Below are 20400 nucleotides of genomic sequence, written 5' to 3' on the forward strand. Positions count from 1 at the left end.
CTCCTGCCACATGCTTGAGCAGATAGGTAGGCAGAAATAGGGTAAATTTGTGCTATTTCTTGTATTTTAAAACCTGTGATAAATTAGTACTGTCAATATATGCTAGAAAAAAACAAAAAAGAGAAGTCTGAAAGCAGTTGTTTGAGAAAGCCCAGGTTTAGCATTCCTCAGCGGTCACACTACGTTAAGCAATCTGATTATTGTCCTGGTCCAAAAATCTGTTTCTTAAAAATCTACGCTTCTAAAATGTTTAGAACTTCATGACTCAACATTGCTGCAAGAGTAGTTAAACTAAGACCTGCTTCCATAAAATATTCTGCACCTGGATGAACCAGTATTTTCTGAGACAAGTCCTGCCGTGAAAACCTCTTAAGCTTCTCAGGCCAAAATCACGTCTCTCATGCCAAAACAGAACCATTTAAGTCCATGGGTTTCATCAGTCCAGCCTGGAATAGAATCTGCCCATCAGCATGTTTAAAGCATTTGCTCACTGCCAGAGTGCTGCCTTAATTCACTTTTCTCAATAAACTTCAATTTCAGCACTCAAAATCAATTTAATATTGTGGACAAATGAAATTAGTTCAATAGCAATGCTAAGAAGCAGAAAGGGCTAAGTAATTGTAGATTAAATACAACTAAGTAAGGATGTTATTTATTTCTGAAACTTCAGAATGTGTGCTATGTGTTTGTAATAGAGCATACGGCCCTTTCTTGGCCCTAGGGATTAGCTAGCTCTGCTTTTGCTGAACACAAATGCTGGGAATCAGCTAAGGAGCACCAGTTCTACCTGAAGAATGACATGAGACCCATCCCACAGAAGCAGAGGAAGAAGAAACCGGCTTCCTCTAGCCATCTTTATTAGCACTTAAAAGATGAGCTGGAATTCACGGGCTTACTTAGTGAAATTAATTTTTTCTGATACCAGAATTAGCTGGAGAGTTGGTGCAAGAGTTGATTTGGAAGGAAGATTAAAGCTTTATTTGATTATCTGGATGTCCCTATTCACTCTACTTAAAATGGAACCAGTCTGAGAGACAAACAAGTGAAGTGGTTAGAGCTGGTATTTGCATGGAAGTAGGTGAGATCAAGCTACCATGTTCAAGGGGAAAGATGTTACTGCCTAGAATGAACGCAAGCACTAAGAGAGGTGTGCTAAAAGAGCATGACAAGCAGCCCCAGAGAAAGGCAGAGATGACAGCAATGTGATCAGATGGTAATGCTTTTAAAAACCACTCAAAATCCAACAACCGAAATTGCTTTGCAGGAACAGAGTTCTCATGCTTAGCCTCGCTGATGGTTCATCTGTTTCAGACGTGACCTGAGACTTCATCTGAAAGTTGCTTTACTTGATCTGGGTTTTGCAACACGTAAAGAAGGTAGCAAAAATTCCCAGGCAGGTTATGGCTGTGTGGGCCACGAAATAGAACTGAAGATTAATTATGAGGTGAAGCAACTCCTAGAAGGACTCGGGCAATTTATCGAACGGTCTGTGTTTGCCATCTAGTGGTACAAAGCCAAAATTTTTGTTCTGATGTGTGAGAGCAGACAAGACAGCCGAAATCCGTCCCAGCAGCAGACCTCTCACACACAGAAATGTGACTGCTTTCAGGCAGACGGCAGACACAACTGTATAACTGACTTTTTAGGAACTAGAGGCTGAAGCTTTGCAGCCTTTGAGCCACCAGACTTAGGGCTAGATCATTAATGAGTTAGCAAGGGCTATCTAGTAATTGATCTGTCGCTCCCTTTTAGTGTTCTGGTCATCGCTCCAGTCTTTCGATCTTAGAGGTGCAGATCCTAAGAATATTCTGGCACCCAACTTTTCACTGCTTTCTGTGAGAATCCAGGCAACTAAATATCCTAGCAATTTGAGCTTATGTTCTAACAGCTTGTAAACCCCATAAAACCCTCAGCCAAGGGGCCTCCAGATTTCTAGAGCCACCACCGATGCTTTACGGCATCCCTGTATGAAGACATATGATTGCCTTCCAAGTGGCAGACTGAACTACAAAGAAATTAGCAGCTCATAAAAAAAACTGTACAGGGAATACGTATCATTCTGGCAACAGAACATATATACCTAAACATAAGCTGTAAGACTAGTTTTCTCTCTTAAAACATTTCAGGGATGTGTGAATAAAGAATCAAGTGAAAGGACTAACTTTATTTCTCAGTTATGTCATATAGTAAACACAAGACAAGGGGGATGCATTAATAGAAATATATTTTATCAGAAGAAATTATATATAGCATGATACCTAACCACACGTTATTTATTTGGATTTCTTGCTATATAGTTAAGAAAATAATAATTTTATATTGATTTTTTTATCATTATTCAGGAAGTTTAAAATAATTCCCACATCCCAACTAAATAGCAAATGTTTTCAGGTTTTACTGTATAAACATAGCTAGGCACTAAGAGCTGGAGTTTTCATAGTATCTCTGTGATTCAGGAGCATCACTCAGTTTAGCTGTTCCCAGGATTTTCCCTCCTAAGTCTTTTTTTTTTTTTTTTTTTTAACCCCTTTCACAAGCCACAATGAATGAAAACAAAGCAATACAAATTATATAGAGGACAAATCCCAGATGACTAAACCAGAGATTAATGAGATCGAATTAACTTTACTATGTAGTGTTAACCATATTAACACTAATATGATTCTGAAAAGTGTACCTATACGATTAACACCATACATGAGAAAATATGTGGAAGAAAAATGAAAAAAAATTACATGCTATTAGCTATGGTCCCTTCTTTTAAAAATAATTATTGACTCTTCTATTTATTGAGCAGCTGTTGCTACGTTCACTCATTCATTCATCCACTCATTCAACTGTTATTTATTTAATTAATTATTCAATCAATTGTTCACTGAGGGACCGTATATGATCTATGTTTTACAATTGACCTCAAAGAGTGAGGCAGCTGAATGCATCCGATAGAAAATAGAAAAAGGCATTGCAAGGTTCACAACAATTATCCAGGGTTCAAAGCCAAAAACTATTTCTTCTAGTCCATTGTCATATTCCGGGCGGCACCCGAATGCCGGTGGTATCCACAGCTGCAAGGAAAGAACACAAGGCCAATATTAACCACCAGCAATACGAGCCACTAGCCCTTAACGACTGTGACCCCACTGAACTGCAAATTGGTTTCAGAAATCCCTAGGAAAACTCTCCTTGTTGCTGTTGGGGCACACTGGTGGAAGAGGGTGTCAGCTTCCGCTGCTGCTACAGTTTTTGTACTGTGACTAAAACAAGCCTAGGCTGCCAGATTCCACGTTTAAATAAACTTTGATCCCCAAAGGCATATTCACTTATTCTTCCATAAGAAGTAAAATTTACTTGCTACAAACTACAGAACCATGTAATTTTAATATACTTATCAGACTTGAAAGGTTGGGAAGCTTTCAGGTATTCACTTGTGAGTTATGTTCAAAATGTCTTACCGAAAGGTTGCAGAGGAATAAAAATGCAGCGATGTTCTTCAGAATTCTCCTCTTGTTGTTAGTAACTGAGTTTCTACTGTAAAATGAGAAATCAGAGGCTGAATGCATGACCAAACTATTTTCCTGACTCATTTCTTCTTTGGCACGACCACCACCATCATTTTCTCTCCCACAGATACTGCCCTTAAACAGGGAGGGTACCTCCCCGCTGCCCCGAGCGGCTCTGCCATTGTAAATCTCCTTGTAGGAGGGGGTAAGCGATAACGTGCTCCCCTGAGATACAGTCACTATTCGAAGAGTTTTAATATTGTCGTTCGCCTTTTCCTGCTCACGGTGTATAGATTCAATGATAAAGAGGTTCTGAATATATTTCTCTACAATAACCAGGACGGAGTAGGGAAGGTTATACCACGTGTATTTTGGATGAGCTTGGGCACAGATAATGGCGAGGATCGAGCCCCAGGAGAGGAGCCAGGACCCTGCAGCTGTGCCCACCAACAGCTCTGCATCAAGTTTCCGAGCAGGATTTTTTGAGTTATCCAACGATCTCTCTTCCAGCCTGTAGATTAGAAGGGCAACAATTCCAGCTGTACACATCAGAGCCAATACAAAGATAGCATGCAAGTAAAACATAGTCAGAGCTAACTCGCTTTTGACTTTCGAACGTCCAATCTGAATTAAGTACACAACAACTATGGCTATGGTGCTGGTTAACACAATTAGTCCAAAAACCATTCCAACAGTTATGCCATGGAATTTGAATGGAGTTTTGTGTTGCTGATGATGTTCGACTTTGCGGCCAATGTTCTTCCACAGGACATAGAGCATCGTGGATGCTAGGATGTGGTACTCTATATTAAAGGGGTATAGGTAATATATTCCTTGAGAAAATATCGAGCAGAGAGTTGTTGTTGTGCAATTGCATTGAGGTGCATGATCATCTAAAACTAAAGAAGAGGAAGAGATTAGTTATGTGCATTATAAGGATTTCTTATTTAAAGTGAATGAACAAAACATAAATAAAATAATGAAACATAAAAGGTAAAATTTCAGTCAAACAATACACAGTTAGGCACCTAAGAAAAGGTCTCATCACTGAAGTCATTAACCTAACAAAGCTTTTGCACATGCACTAACGTATGGTCTCCGACTTCACTGCTCAGCCACTGAGCAATAACCACATTGTGAACGAATGCTGCACCAAAGTGCACCAAACTTCCGCAGGGTCTTGGTAAAAATACTTCTTTGTAACACGAAAATGCAAGATCCCCAGGGCTTTGAGTCCTCAGCCCTTCAGTTTAGAAGGCTTTTATAAAAGCCCGGGGATCTGTGGATCAGATCAAGAACAAGCTTAGCATGGCAAGGGCTCAGTGCTACTCTCATTTTTATCAGTTATTTACACTAGCGTGGTTTCTAATACCAAACCCACTTCATTAAAAAGTTGTTTATGTCTAGGAAAGAGGTGAAATAAACCACAGATACTTTCATTCAATGCCCCAGTACAGTTTCAAGGTTAAAAAAACCCTTAAAAATCAATCCTCTCCTTTTGAGAGGAACCTATGAAATCATTCTCTCTCTGCTGTGCAGTTACCTACCTTGTAAACCCCTCAAGCATCTCAAAGAATAATTGGTCATATTTGTAAAATAAGTGTATTTAATGTGCATTTATAACCTAAGCCAATAATTTCAGAAATCAGAAATTTCCACAGTGTCAGAAAAAAAAGATGCCTATTTTCACAATGTGTCCATTTATAAATATATAAAACACATGCTGAAGAGCACATTTTTAGGCGCTGATCTTAGATTTGTGTCTGAAAGTTTTTTTGTTTTCTATAATTTTAGAAGAGGAGAAAGTTGGTATTGTTATGTCTCAAGCACACACTGTTAAGAGATGAAGAAAGATTGCTTTTGCAGCTGATTGTATGTTAATGCCAAACTTGTCTTGCAGATCCTCCTGAGTGACTACTTCACTCCCCCTTGTTTCAGATGTTATTTCTGACTATGCATAACTGTGTAACAATTCTGTCAGCAGAATAATAGGAAATAACATTAGGAAACTGCTTCTATTTAATAAGAGGAAATATCAAGAAGAGCCACTAACTTGTGATTTGCCTGCTCTCTACTAATGCTCCATGATTACAAAATCTCTGAACTATCAACTCAAATACTTGATTATTAATGGAAACTGGGTAGTTTCCACAGATACATCTGACGGGTAACATTTGCAAATAGATGTAAAACTGTGGGCATATTTTCAGACAGAGTTATACAGAAAATACTATTTTACAGATTTTTAAATTAAGTTTTCACTATATGTGAACTTTGGCAGGAATAATTAAAAATGCCTAAAATCTTTCCATTTATACGGACTATAAATAGGCAAAAAAAAGAAATTAGTTCAGGATTTGGCATTGTAGAGGCAAAATCAGGAATGTCTAGGATATAGGCACTATTGAATTCACTGGGTGGGAAAACATACATTTTCCTCTTCAAACGCTGTCTGTCTTTTCCCTAGTGAACACAATAAAAATGTATCAGCTATACCAATAAGTTTTCATGGAAAGAAAATTACTTATAGCTGCTGAGAACTTTTATTTCCTCTTTAAAGTGAAGCACTCCTAATTTTCCCATGCTTCAGTGGCGTTTGAAAGTGGAAGGCACCCCCAGCAGTTATACTCAATGTTTGTTGACTATAACTTGCATCATCTTACCAACGGAGAAAATGGTTCGTTATAAAAAAAGAACCACCCAGAGCAAAATCTTTGTCTTGTAAAGCAGCACTAATGAATAACCCCTACCCCTCTAAGCCATTCTACTGAATCCCAAAGGACCACATGCTACGTGTAACCACTCTCCTGGGAAGGATTTGCAGGATTATCCACGCTTGTTTTGCTATGAATAACTTACAAAATAGTAAACTCTGTTTTTTACACTGCTATGTTCAATTTACTTCTATGATTTACTAATAAAGGGGCTTCTCATTGATGTTACTCCTCAAATAAAATGTTTTTTAATCTGTTTTTTTGGAGCTTTCAGCATTTATTTTTCTTCTGGACCTCATCCAAAGTGGAGATGAGTAAACAGAAAACTATGGCCTGAATCACATATATGATAATGACAGCAATCACATAACATTTTAGTTATGATCTGAACTGCCTATGTATCAGCTCATTACCATTTGCCCAGGAATGACTATGCTGACATAGTCATGAATGACCCAGCTCCATCCTACAGTGATGCAGTATTTTGTATGAGAGCGTGTTAGAGCAGGAATTCCAAAATGTACCAACGCTTTCGCTTACCTATTGTTATGTTCCCAAAACCGAGCGTGATTAGTCTTTCCTTATGTTCATTCAGCTGATGTTTTGACTCTGTTAGCACTCCATTTGTCCACAGGAGTAAATTTGTGAACACAGAATGGATAACCCCAAACCTACAAAATAAGGTAATTATTGAAGGAATCTGCACAGAATATACCTCCAGATACATTAAATAAAAAGGATTAACTTTCTGTAGACATGCTATGTGGCACTATTTAGTTGTCAGTACAGGGAAAATAAAATCATAACTCTAAAGATGTTACTCAGTGGAGCACAATCAATGTTAGACTTCCAAAGTTTTATAGAAATACGATGGCTTAATGTATTAAATCATTAATAGCATGCTGTTATCATTTGTTATGCTCTCTTATGTGATGGTTGTTATTCATAGAATCATAGCATAGTTTGGGTTGGAAGGGACCTCTGAAGGTCATCATTCTTTGGGCTGGACAAGCTTCATGTCAATGACAGTGACTGAACAGGCTGAAGAGGGTGGATCGTTTTGCAAGCTGTATTTCACAGCCTTCTGCGGTGCTCCTTCGTACTCACTGTGACTGGTCTTTCTTCACAGATATCACCACCTTCTCTAACTTCTAGTCCGTGCATTTTTGTCTCCTGGAGAGAGCTGAAGCCAACAGAAGGCCTTATCCCATTCAGACTACAGTGAGGGTAGGTCTCCACGTGTTTTTGAGACTCCTGGTTTCTGAGAAGCCAGGCATTTTTCTCTTGCACCTGAGGCTGGTAATGTTCCTTCACCAAGAAACAGTTCTTTATTACTGCACTGTTCTCACTGATAGACTTGCAGTTAGAGATTTTTAAAATTCTACTTCTAAACAGAGCTGATTTCACCAGCTGACATTGCAAAGCCTTCTGTGCTCTCTCTCCTCACTGGCATGAGGCTTGAACACTTACCCAAGAGAGCAAAACAAAAGAAGAATCTTCTCCATAAATAATGTTTCTGAGTAAAGTTCTTTTACTTACTCTAGAAACTGGTCAGCTCATAGATAATTTGAGATGAACTTTTTAAAAGTTACCATGTCTGTTTATGTTCTAAGTACAGATAGATTAATCTACATTAATCCACTTTCTCACAGAACTAAAAATACATCAGAGCAGGCTCTGCTGCCTCAAAGACTAGTTCTCACTGCTGTAAGAAATTTATGTGTTCGGCTGTTCGGAGGACACATCAGTTACGCTGTGAGAACCACATTCTGGTGTCAGAAACGTGCACAATCCTTACTGATTTGGGTGTATGGGATACCACCAGGGAGGTTGTGTTTCCCAGTGAATTTGCATATCTACATCTAGTTCTAAAAGTTTCTTTCCAAATACCTCAGATATATTGCACTGACTGCAGGCTGCTGACACAGATTCCCTTTCAGTAGCTAAAGAAAGAAAGAAAGCACAATATAGTGCATAATCCTAAGACACATACATGGCGCTTCCTTCCTTCAAAAAAAACAGGTGACACTGTGGTATTATACCTTGCCCATTTCCCTCTCTCATGAGAACAATACACTTATTCTGTCACTATTGTATATTATAAAATACAAGCACAGCTTAAATAAGAAAAAAATAATTCAGACTAATGATTATCACAGAATCACAGAATCACTAGGTTGGAAAGGACCTTCAAGATCATCAAGTCCAACCATTAATCCAGTGCCACCATGTCCCCTAAACCATGTCCTGAAGCGCCACATCCACACGTTTTTTGAACACTTTCAGAGATGGTGACTCCACCACCTCCCTGGGCAGCCTGTTCCAATGCCTGACCACTCTCTCGGTGAAGAAATTTTTCCTAATATCCAGTCTAAACCTCCCCTGGCGCAACTTGAGGCCATTTCCTCTTGTCCTATCACTGGTTACTTGGGAGAAGAGACCAACATCCTCATGGTCACAACCCCCTTTCACGTAGTTGTAGAGAGCGGTAAGGTCTCCCCTCAGCCTCCTCTTCTCCAGACTAAACAACCCCAGTTCCCTCAGCCGCTCCTCATAAGACTTGTGCTCCAGACCCCTCACCAGCTTCGTTGCCCTTCTCTGGACACGCTCCAGCACCTCAACATCCTTCTTGTAGTGAGGGGCCCAAAACTGAACACAGGATTCGAGGTGCAGCCTCACCAGTGCCGAGTACAGGGGCACAATCACTTCCCTACTCCTGCTGGCCACACTATTCCTGATACAGGCCAGGACGCTGTTGGCCTTCTTGGCCACCTGGGCACACTGCCGGCTCATGTTCAGCCGCCTGTCAACCAGCACCCCCAGGTCCCTTTCCGCCAGGCAGCTCTCCAGCCACTCCTCCCCAAGCCTGTAGCGTTGCATGGGGTTGTTGTGACCCAAGTGCAGGACCCTGCACTTGGCCTTATTAAACCTCATACAGTTGGCCTCTGCCCATCGATCCAGCCTGTCCAGATCCCTCTGCAGAGCCCTCCTACCCTCCAGCAGATCAACACTCCCACCCAACTTGGTGTCATCTGCAAACTTACTGAGGGAGCACTCGATCCTCTCATCCAGATCATCAATAAAGATATTAAACAAGACTGGCCCCAGAACCGAGCCCTGGGGAACACCACTTGTGACCGGCCACCAGCCAGATTTAACGCCGTTCACCACAACTCTCTGGGCTCGGCCATCCAGCCAGTTCCTCACCCAGCAAAGAGTAAACCTGTCTAAGCCACGAGCCGCCAGTTTCTCCAGGAGAATGCTGTGGGAGACACTGTCAAAGGCTTTACTAAAGTCCAGGTAGACAACATCCACAGTCTTTCCCTCATCCACTAGGCGGGTCACCTGGTCATAAAAGGAGATCAGGTTGGTCAAGCAGGACCTGCCTTTCACGAACCCATGCTGGCTGGGCCTGATCCCTTGGTCGTCCTGCAGGTGCCCTGTGAGCACTCTCAAGACCAACCGCTCCATAATCTTCCCCGGTACAGAGGTCAGGCTGACAGGCCTGTAGTTCCCAGGATCCTCCTTCCGGCCTTTCTTGCAGACGGGCATCACATTGGCAAGCCTCCAGTCTTCTGGGACCTCCCCTGTTAACCAGGACTGCTGATAGATGATGGAGAGTGGCTTGGCAAGCTCCTCCGCCAGCTCTCTCAGTACTCTCGGGTGGATCTCATCAGGCCTCATAGACTTGTGGGTGTCCAGGTGGTTTAGCATGTCCTTGACTGCTTCCTCCTGGATTATGAGGAGTACATTGTGCTCTCCATCCCCATCTTCCAGCTCAGGGGGCTGAATACCCTGTGGATACCTGGACTGGCTATTAAAGACTGAGGCAAAGAAGGCATTAGGTACCTCAGCCTTGTCCTCGTCCTTGGAGACAATGTTCCCCGCCATATCCAGTAGGGGATGGAGATTCTCCTTGCCTCTCTTTCTGTTGTTAATATATTTGTAAAAACATTTTTTATTATCCTTTACGACTGTGTCCAGACTGAGCTCTAGCTGGGCTTTTGCCTTTCTAATTTTGTCCCTGCTTGACCTAACGAGATCTTCTCACTTGGGTAAACGGAGTTACTTTTTATTTATATTAACACAGTTAAGAGGAGAATCAAACTCTGTAAGTTTTCAATGTCCCTCATACAGTAAAACTGTAGATGTTAAAGCACTGTGCAGACCTACACCTATTAGCATTCCAGATGAGGCTCAGATCCACTTTACCTTTCAAGTGTTTTGAAAGACTGGATGATATCCTTTGCATGACACCAAAGAAAGTACACCTAAATGAAAGGAATACAGAGAAATGTCATTACACTAATGAGCATGTGTGACACTCAAAAAGGAAAGTGCACCTGTAGACGGAAACACTGATGATTATACCCTCTGATGATTTAAACCGAGGTAGCTCCATCTCCACACATGTGAAGTAAGTCTTGATCTCCTCCGATGTTCTTATATGCAGAGTCAGTGGCTCGACAACAGAAAGTGTCAGTATGACTCACCAAAACATATCTTGCATCTGTATCTTTTTATTTCAATGACAAAGGAAATAAAGCTACCAGCTGTGGACAGCAGTATGATTGCTGCAGGGCATGGTGATGCTAAGTTTGAATAATTTATTAAATATACGAAATTCTATGGAGCGAGAGAGATAAGTGAAAGGATACAGAGTTGATTAATAAATCAAGCAATGGACACCCAGGAAGCACGAGAAAAGTTTGTACTATCAGCCTGAGAGACAACCGCATTAGGAACACATGCGGTTGCATTCAGGCATGGCGCAGAAAGCTCAAGCCGGAGAATAAAAGAGAGAGAGATAACAGTGTTGAATCAGCAAGCAAAGGGGAAAGGAGTATTAAAAGTGAGAATCTCTGTTTGTGGGAACATAATGGAAAGCTCAGGATACAGATTGTTGCTGATACAAAACCGGTTCCAAGTGCTGGGAAGTGCGAGGAGAACAATACCAATATTCCTCAGGGATGTTAGGGTGAAACTGGGCATGCTATTTACTCAGAATAGCACGCAGGATACTGAACTTGACAGTAGGTTAACTATCAGGAGATAAATGGTCCAAAAAGTTTCTCTTAGAAGCTTGCCTTGTTTAAGGCAGGCTTTTAAGAGCCTTCAGGCTCTTAGAAGCCTGAATTGGTTTGGTGTTCCAGAAATGGTCTGCAAAGTGCAAAGAACTTTGGGACCTTCTTCAGCAATTAGAGTAACTGGCAGTCCATTTCACCACTGTGCCCATTAATGTAGACACCCTACACCACAGCGGGTGTTGTCCAAGACATTCAGTAACTGACTTTTAAAAAAGCTAGGAAAATGCAGTTCTCTCTGGGTCGCCTACACCACCCAGCAATAACACGTTCATTCATTCCTCTAATGAAGCGTTTTTCAAAAGGAGGTGTGACCACTGTAAAAGCCCAGGTGTAGAGACTACAATATCATGGAGGTTTCAAGTGAAATCAAACTGAGATTAGCACCTTAGTCTCATCTAATGCCATGTTCAATTTCCCATTCTGGGATAGATGCAGTACAATCTACCAGCATACGTGAAAGCATTCTTCAAAATTTAAAAATAAACATAAGTTTTGAAGATCTGTTCAGACATTAGACTCAAGAAAGTGGTGGGAAATAGGAACAGAAAAGTCAGTAAGGTAAAGAAATAGCATAAAACCCCATTTTTTGCTCACAGAGTACTCATTGCCAAAAGAGGCTTCTGCCTGCGAAGGAGCGTAAGGCACAGCCTGTCTTGGAAGGGCAGGTACGTTCATTGCTTGCACAAGGTGCAGGATGCCTCATTAGAGTAAAATACAACAGAATCTAACACATATTCTGTAGAAAACAAATCCTTCGCTTTTTAGATGACACATAATTAGGGACGTTCTCTGCTGTAATTTCATCCTGTGTTTCAAACACATGAAAAGATTTGTCTTAGGTAAGAGGTATCTGGTAAATTACATTTTCACTTCTTGATTGCTCAGGCTAACATTCAAGATTTCATTATTTTAAGATAAGTAGATGATAAATTCAGCAACATAGTGTGATGTAAAATTTAAATTAGAATTCTTGTTCCCTTTGTTCAGCATTGTTATACACCGTTTCTTCCACACTCCAGTTCATGTTGGCTGGAAACTTTGTCAGCTCAGGGTCACTGGATGCAATGAAGAATGCTGCATGCAGATCCACATGGAAAAAAGGCTTAATTTCTTTGGTTTGTTTTTCAGAGGTTGCAAAGAAGTTGTAAGACACAGAAAGTGGATATTACAAGAACGTGAAATTAAGATTACTTCAGCTAAATCAGAATTTTATCCTCAGAGAAAAAAGACAGAAAAGGTCAGAGTTACTCCTTAAATTTCAGTGTTTTTTCTGTCACAGAAAGCAGAAAAATGTAGGTTGTTCAAACGCTTATTTACATGCAACTGCTAGGAAAATCTTTCTTCTCTTTCTGAATCACTTAATAATCTTGGAAAGTGCATTAAATGACCTGGCTACAACTGAGTATCTTAGTTGAGTGGCTTTTTCTTTCTTTCTTTCCTACAAATCTCCTGAGAGGTGCTCAGAGGAATTCATGTGATAAACAATCAGCTATGGAATGTCACCATATGATGTGTACTCAAAGCCTTAAAATAAACAAGCAGCTGGAATATTTTACCAGAGTCACTACATTTGCTACTGTGCAGCCACTGGTAAGCATAACCAAATGCTTCTAGAAGGAAAATCCATGTTCATTTGGTATAGGGAAAACGTGCAAGTATTTTATAAAAAGCGAAATCCATGGGAAGCGTTTTGTCCCTCTGAAGTATCAGACGTCCACCCCTAACCACAACGGAACATCAGGATAGAGAGATTGAATGGAACTTGTGTGGCAAGTCCTACATACAGGAACAAGTGAATTCTCTTTAGCCAAGCTGCTCATTTCAGCCTGAAAATTCTGAAAGTTATATACGTAACTTGAACTAAAAAAACCCATGTAACTTCAGCTATAGGAGAGCCTTTGTTGATTCTTTCTTTTCTGAAATCATGTGAGTTTTACAGCTGAGCAATTTCAGGTTGCAAAGCCTGAATTTACACATGCACGAGAATTTAGCCCTCAAAAGTATCCTGTGACATGCTTGGAATTTAAATTAGTGTAAAATTATCTGATAATGAGAAGATAAAAGATATTTCTAAGAAACACAGAGATAATATAAAACTGCAACCAGTGACTTTTACCTGTAAAATGGTGTGCACAGCATGTGTAACAGGAAAAATGCCTTCAGTTGGTGACAAGCAGTTTGAAAAATCAATATAGTATCCAATTTTAAAAGAGTCCAGAATTAAAGTAATCACTGCAAATAACGTAATCCCACCTACAAATGAAACACAAAATGTCAATGTTCAGTTATAGTGTCTGGGGACAATCTGTACTAATATGCTAAAATCTGTTTAGGGAAATAAAAGTTGATCGATGTTCATGAAGATAATTGACTCAATGTAATAAGCTTTCTTTCTAATTTACGAAAGCCTCTGCCCAATGTGTCACAAACGCACATCCCCTACACGCCTTGCACGCCAGCGTAGCGGAGCCGGTCCATCAACGGCTGGGACCTGGAGACGCTCAGCACCTTGCAGATGGCTCCCAGCTCCTTCAAGGGCAGCCTCTCAAGTAACGGTAGCACTGAAGCAGCCATACAGCGCGTGAATTAATGTTCTATACAGCCACACAGCAAACTATACAATTCCGGGGAGCTGAACAATCACGTTACAGTCTCCTGGCTCAAGAGCTCGACAGTGGGAAGTAACACAATCACTTGGTATGCCTTCCCCGTGCTTCAGGGGGTTATGCTTCCAACCCTGAGACCAAAGCTACAATGAGCTGCACGGTTTGCTCTCCTGGAAAGGAACCACAGATTCCATTTCTGTATCTATTATTTCACACGCACACAAAAAAAAACTAATATGTTCCTCCAAATACATATTTTGTATCCTGAAGAACTTTCAAAATACATGTTTTCCCTTGTGGGTTTATTTTTACTTTTCTTTCAGGAATGTAAATATTTGTTACAAACTCATTCAGGAAAGCTATATGGTAACACAATGTATATTATTAATTATTGGGTTTGTACCCATACGACTAAGTGCAACTGGCAATAAAATTATTGAACCAAACTCTAAAGCCTTCGTTTGCTTGGGTTTTTTTCTCTCTAGGCTTTTATTCAAACAAGCTTCCACTGGATTTAATTTGGTCTTATTTGAATTAAGACTAGATAAAAATCTATCCATGGACCTTAACTGGACCTTAAGATATAGATCAGCATCAGTATCTTAATCTTTCTTTGTAATTCCTCACAGAGTAAATAACTTCACTAGTGTTGACTGTTACAAATATTTACCCTTTATAAGGGACCACAACCCAACTTCCTTATAAGCACCACATGTTCCACTGGATTGTGTTAATAAAACATAGCACTAATTTAATAATTTATTCTTAAAGTTTATTCTTAAAGTTACATTGATAAAGTATAAATTGTAAAAATACAATGTATTTTTGTTTATTATTTCACTGATCCTTTAAAATAAAACAAAAAAAGACTTCATAATTTTTTTTAACCATAAGGGTATGAGTTCCAGTAGGATTTTATGTTTCTGTTTTACAATCTCTCCATAATGAAAACAATGTCAAGTTACTGATGCGAGTATAATTTCCACCAAAAGATAGAAACTTCTGCTTTCATATTTCAAAATGTAAAACCTGAGCTCTGCACTTCATGCATGTGTATAATCCCATACATTTTTATTTATGCAATATTTATGCTTATTCTGTCAGCTAATTTGTACTATTCCTAACACATATAATAGGACTGAAGCCCACGTTTACGTAGATGTGCCATTTTCATTATATACAAAAGCAAATGGCATCACAAAATGCAAAATTCTAGGCTACTCCTGAGATCAAATAATACACTTCCTTTCTTATTTAAAGAATTGAAATGATTCTAAAATAAATTAGAATTGTTAATTCTTCTGAAATAACTTTACCCGAGGTAACTGGACCTGCTCTTTGCAAGGTGTTGGACTAGATGACCTCCAGAGGTCCCTTCCTACCTAAATTATTCTATGATTGAGTCTGTGATTCATGGTTTATTTAGAAAGTATGCAGGAAATTCAGCTTATTTCACTCTTTGTCTGAAAGATGTCAATCTTATGGACTTAACGTGTTTTATAATTGTTTCAATGAGAAGGAAAATGCTATCTTCTGATGAAAAAAAACTATAATAATCTTCCACAATTACTCTACAGTGAATTGTTGTGCATATGTTGACTTGCAGAGTATTTTAGAAAGGTATTTAATTCCCCAATCGTGACACCAGTAAGGTAATTTCCCAAGGAATTCATGGTGCAGGATCAAGCCCTGAGGAACTGCTTTAGTGAAGCAGTAACGTGAGAGCAAAATGGGTAGAAAATGTATTTTATAATGTAAAAGCCCTGCATCCTTGCTTCCATTACTGATGAGAGTGGCTTAGCAGAAGAGGATCTCAAAGGACATGTTAACTAGAAGAAATGGGCAGAGGGAAGGCAAGGCAAGGCAAGGGGCTCAGGTTTAAATCTACAAAAATAAAAAGCAAACACAGATTAGTGATCTGTCTCCTGTACTGTTCATGCATCTTGTCTTTACAAGGATGACCTGTACTGTAGTTCCACTCGGTCTGGCTTCCATCTCACAATATCAGTATTTCAGTTGTATCATTTTACAGTTCTACATCAATGTCCAGCAGACCATTGAGGGGGCAAAAAACGCAACAACAACAAAACAAACAAACAAACATACATCATGCCCCCCCCTTAATTTCTTTCACATTGAGTATTTTGGTTTTATGCCTTAGTATCCCTCTTCATGTTTCTTTTACATCCTTCAGAGATTTGGTGGGCTTCAATCTGTTCCCATTGAAATCAATAGTTTTGCCATTGTCCTCCAGGGATTAGAAGACTTTATATGACTCATTTCTTTTAGTGTTTGATTATTTCATTTCTTCAGATGGTATCTAGATGCTTCTGGCAATCACTCAGGTGGCCACGCTGTAAGCAGATACGTGTCCAACATGCATATTTAAGGGCTTCAAAAGAGAATTATTGTACTAAATTGCTTGGTCAAAAATCAAAGCACAATTATAATGACCGTACATATGGTACGCTAATGGTTTCCATGTTAACTTTTCCTGATGGAAACTTTAGCATTATGTACTAATACTAAATAGTAGATATATATCAGTAATTCTAAATAAGGAAGATAATTCCACTGCTTTGTTATTTCTATTTGAAAGTTAAAGAAACAGGAAATGATTGCTACTGAGCACTGTATTATTAAAAAAAAAGGGACTTAAAAAAAATGTTCATTGAAACCTGTTTATCTTAGGGGATCAAGAACAGGAATTTCAGTATTGCTAAGTGCTGGCTTAATTCTTTCTATTAACCATCAAGAAGAAAAAAAAGCCATAATGATCCAGTTGCGAAAATGCCACTCTAAACTTAAAATATTGTTCAAATAATAGACAATTTAATGCAAGCAGTAAAAACATACAAGCTGAAGTCTACCAAGAGCTTTGTAAGCTGACTAGCTGTCTACGCTTTAAGCAGAAGCTGTGCCGCTGGAGAAGGTAATGAAATAAAGCCATTTGTGAAGCCAACTGATTTTCATTTTGAGTTTTCCAGCATACTTGGCTGAACTTCCAAATAATGGTCAGAGATCTTTCCCTATCAGGAGAGTGTACTCAGGGGAATAACACCTGGAATAAGTAAAGGAAAGGGCTTCCTAAGCTTCCCTGTGATTACAATATTTGGGTCAGGATAACTGTACCTCACTAAAGGCAAAGCTCTCCCTGAAACTTTTCCCACATTCAGACTATAAGAGTGGTCTTATAGTGGGAGGACAACTGTGCTCTAGGGTTCACACAGTTGCAAAAATGCTCAAGGAAACCTTTCTGTGAGCAATTCTTGTAAACTGTTCATCCTTCTAGCGATGTTAACCATGTGCAAAGACACCGTTATAGGAGGTTTTTGTTAAGTCATTCTTTTTCATCATAGTAAAAAGCTCTAGGTAGCCAACTACCACCACTTTTATTAAAATTATATTCACAGTTTGAAGGGAATAATAAAAATATACTCATTTTACACTGCTTAATACATGAACATTTGCTCTCACAATGAGAGCAAGGAGGTATTCATCAAAAGCAGCTGATAGAGCTAGTCAAAAATTGCAAAGAGCTTTCTGTGGAAAGACTTGATGAAAATTTGTCCTCCCTCCCTCCTCGTTTTTGGACTTTTAGTCTTTCACAGAAAAGATTTCTATGACAAAACCATTGATGCAGAGGAAGGCAAGGGGGATCTTGGCAGAAGAATTGCCACCTGAGTTTTCCCTTACCTCAAATAAGTTTCCTTTTACCAACAGAGGATAAAGGACTTGTACAGGCTTGTTGCAACTACAAGAAACTCCTAAGAATAGGAAAGTGTAGGTCTTTCCCCAAGGGCGAATTTGTTGAATTGCAGCCTAGACATCCAAGAGAAGCGGTGGAAGCCGCATCACTTGAGAACCAAGTACAAAGAGCCATCCTGTGCTTGTAAAAGAAATGGATAAGGTAACGTAGTAGTTCATTCCAGTATCTTATTTCTAAGTTTCTGTGACTCCTGATATCCTGTAGGACAAATGAAATGCTGTGAATGCTGTGCCAAAAGAAAAAGGGCAGGGGGTCCTGCTGTACTTACCCATGTTAAACAGTATTTATTCCGTACTTAGGAGGAGAAAGCTACCCTCTGAGTAACAAAAGCATTGCTTGGTCCAAAATAGGATCAAATTAAGCCTTGCATTAATGAATTTTATGAGGTTGTAAGCCACATAAGCTAATAAATGAAAAATGCTGGAGAGCTGAGTATTGTTTTGGAAAACAGTGAATAACCAAGGAGAACAATTGAACAGTTGGTACATGAACTCCATACATTTCAGGAAAGAGTCTACAGACTATGACTGTACGTTAGACTTGAAGAAAAAAAAAAGATTTTTCCCTGAGCAATTCATACAGCATAATTGTTAACAGTTGCAAAGAAAATAAAAGACACACAAGCACTGGGACTGAGAACAAACTAAACTTCCACAACACAACCTTACTTTTCAAAGTAATCAGGTTTTAGGTGTTCTTGGGATTTTTATGTAGATATTTCATTAGCTGCTGTGATCTGTTGTCTCATTGCTAGCAAGACAGAAATATTTTCTGGAAAAGCTGTCTTACAGCACTCCACTTTGCATGCTTACTTTCCAAGCTATAATTTACAGTGCCAAGGCTGAAAAAAAGGGTTGGTAAAAATTGGGCTTGCCTATTACCACTACACAGTACTGATGCGGGTTGTTTCCTTTTCCCTGGGACCCAGAAACACAGCATTCCTGTCCTTAGGACTCTGTGACGTGCTCCCCAACCACCTTCTCTCCGTAAACCTTTATACCCTTACCCCAGTATGCACTTGACTCTGTAGATAAGAGCCATCACATCCCATCACTACCTGGGCTAACTTGCATACTTTTCTACAAGCTAATGCCAGCTTTAGCTTCATTGCTTGGATGTTCTATGTACTCATCTACAAACTGATCTGGCCAGGGATTTTGTTCTCTTCTAACACCAGATGTTTTTAAGGCATCACTACACACATGTAAATGGGAATCTCTGATATACGTTGGTATAGGGAGCACCTGAGAACCTTTCTGACTGGTGCTAGCCTGAAGTAAGTTGCATTATATTGTCTGGAAAAGGTGATTAATTCCACCAAGAGTTACATGACATCAACAAAACTGCCTCTTCCATAAGCTATATTCTATTTTTCAAGTGTCGCCAAACCAGCCTGGTAAGGGAGCTTTCAGCACCGTAGATGATAGGCTGGAAAGTGAGGACATTTAGCAAACAGCTACAGCTTTCCCCTACAATCTCCCAGTATGTTCACCTTATGCATATATTACTTTCGAGTGCACTGGGGCATGTGCGTTAAGTCCACGAACACCAGGATGGCTCCTGGTAGGGATGGAGAGGGTAACAAAGTGGTAGCAGAGACGGTGATGGCACGGACGTGGCCATCACCTGTGTGCTACCGGCCCGTACTTACACTTCAGCCAGCAGGCTCCAGCATGCCTGTCCTTGTCCCGGATCAGCCTCCTCTGTGTGCAGCTCCTGCAGAGGTACCACAGCATCCACAGCAGCTGGATGAACATCAGCGTGATGAGGTAGGAGAGCAGGTGGCTCTTGCTGATGCCCACGGCATGCACAGCCCAGGCAAACGTGAGCAGCAGCCCGGCCAGGAAGAGGTTGATGCCGTACTGGCTGCTGAGGATCTCGGCGTTTTTCTGCGGGTAGCTGCCGCCCACGGCGGGGGAACCGGTTGCTTTCTCCATCTCCCACGCCGCCGGCCCGCTGCTGCGAGCAGGCGGCCCCGCTCTCCCCGGGGAGCCCTGAGCCCGCCGGCTGGCCCGTCCCCCGCTGGCAGCCGGGGGCGGAGCGGGGCCGCCGGCCCTCGCCGGGCCTCCCCGCAGCCACCGCCCGCCGGCTGGGGGGTCGCCGGCTGCCGAAGGGGAAGGCGGGCTGCTGGGGGCGAGGGCTTCTGGGGTTTTGCAGGGCAGGGGGGATCTTGCCTTAGACCCGGCCGAGAGCTAGGGGCGAGGCGAGGGGCGTCCACTCAGCGGGAGCTCAGCCGGCAGGCGGGCACGACCGGCAGCGGGGCAGGTGGGCCCTGCGCGGCGGGCTGCGGGGGGAGCGCGGCGCGGCGCTTGCGTCCGTGTTGGCAGAGACGCGCGCGGCGTAACTCGGTATCTGTGTAGGGAGACGGGAAAGAGCGAGCGGCCAACAAAAGGCTCGGCACCGGCCGGCTGGAAAGGCGAGGAACGGCCAAGAGGTGGGAGGCGGCCGGGGAAAGCGGGGCGGGGGCCGGCGGGGTCGCCAGTCGCGGCTTCAGGCTCTGGGCCCGGCAGGCCGCCTTCTTTTTGGCAATCGGTCCCTCCGTTGTGATAAATAACCCCTCTTCACAGGGCTTTGCTAGGCCTTTCAAAGGCAGCAAACCCTTGTTTTTTCAGTGAGCCCCACTCCGACAACAAGGTATTGCGGCCATGGCTAGCTGGAGTGGCAACCACTGAGCTCAAAGCAGCAAAGTCTGCTGCAGGATTTCATCCACTTCTTATTTATCCA

General features: G+C 41.2%; 1 protein-coding gene across 1 annotated transcript; it reads right to left on the reverse strand.

Moving 5' to 3' along the window:
* Nucleotides 1-2894: 2894 nt before the first annotated feature.
* OTOP1 (otopetrin 1) lies at nt 2895-19677 on the reverse strand (the record flags this gene model as incomplete). The annotated part of the gene is made up of 6 exons (XM_081998784.1): nt 19328-19677; nt 13418-13554; nt 10427-10485; nt 6755-6885; nt 3453-4399; nt 2895-3065 (listed from the first exon to the last, which is right to left on the reverse strand). The coding sequence occupies exons 1-6, from the start codon at nt 19611-19613 to the stop codon at nt 2895-2897; spliced, it is 1731 nt and encodes a 576-aa protein (XP_081854910.1). The 5' UTR covers nt 19614-19677.
* Between the last annotated feature and the right edge of the window lie 723 nt (nt 19678-20400).

The sequence above is a fragment of the Phaethon aethereus genome, assembly GCF_964289735.1.
Source record: "Phaethon aethereus genome assembly, chromosome: 4".
NCBI classification, from domain to species: domain Eukaryota; kingdom Metazoa; phylum Chordata; class Aves; order Phaethontiformes; family Phaethontidae; genus Phaethon; species Phaethon aethereus.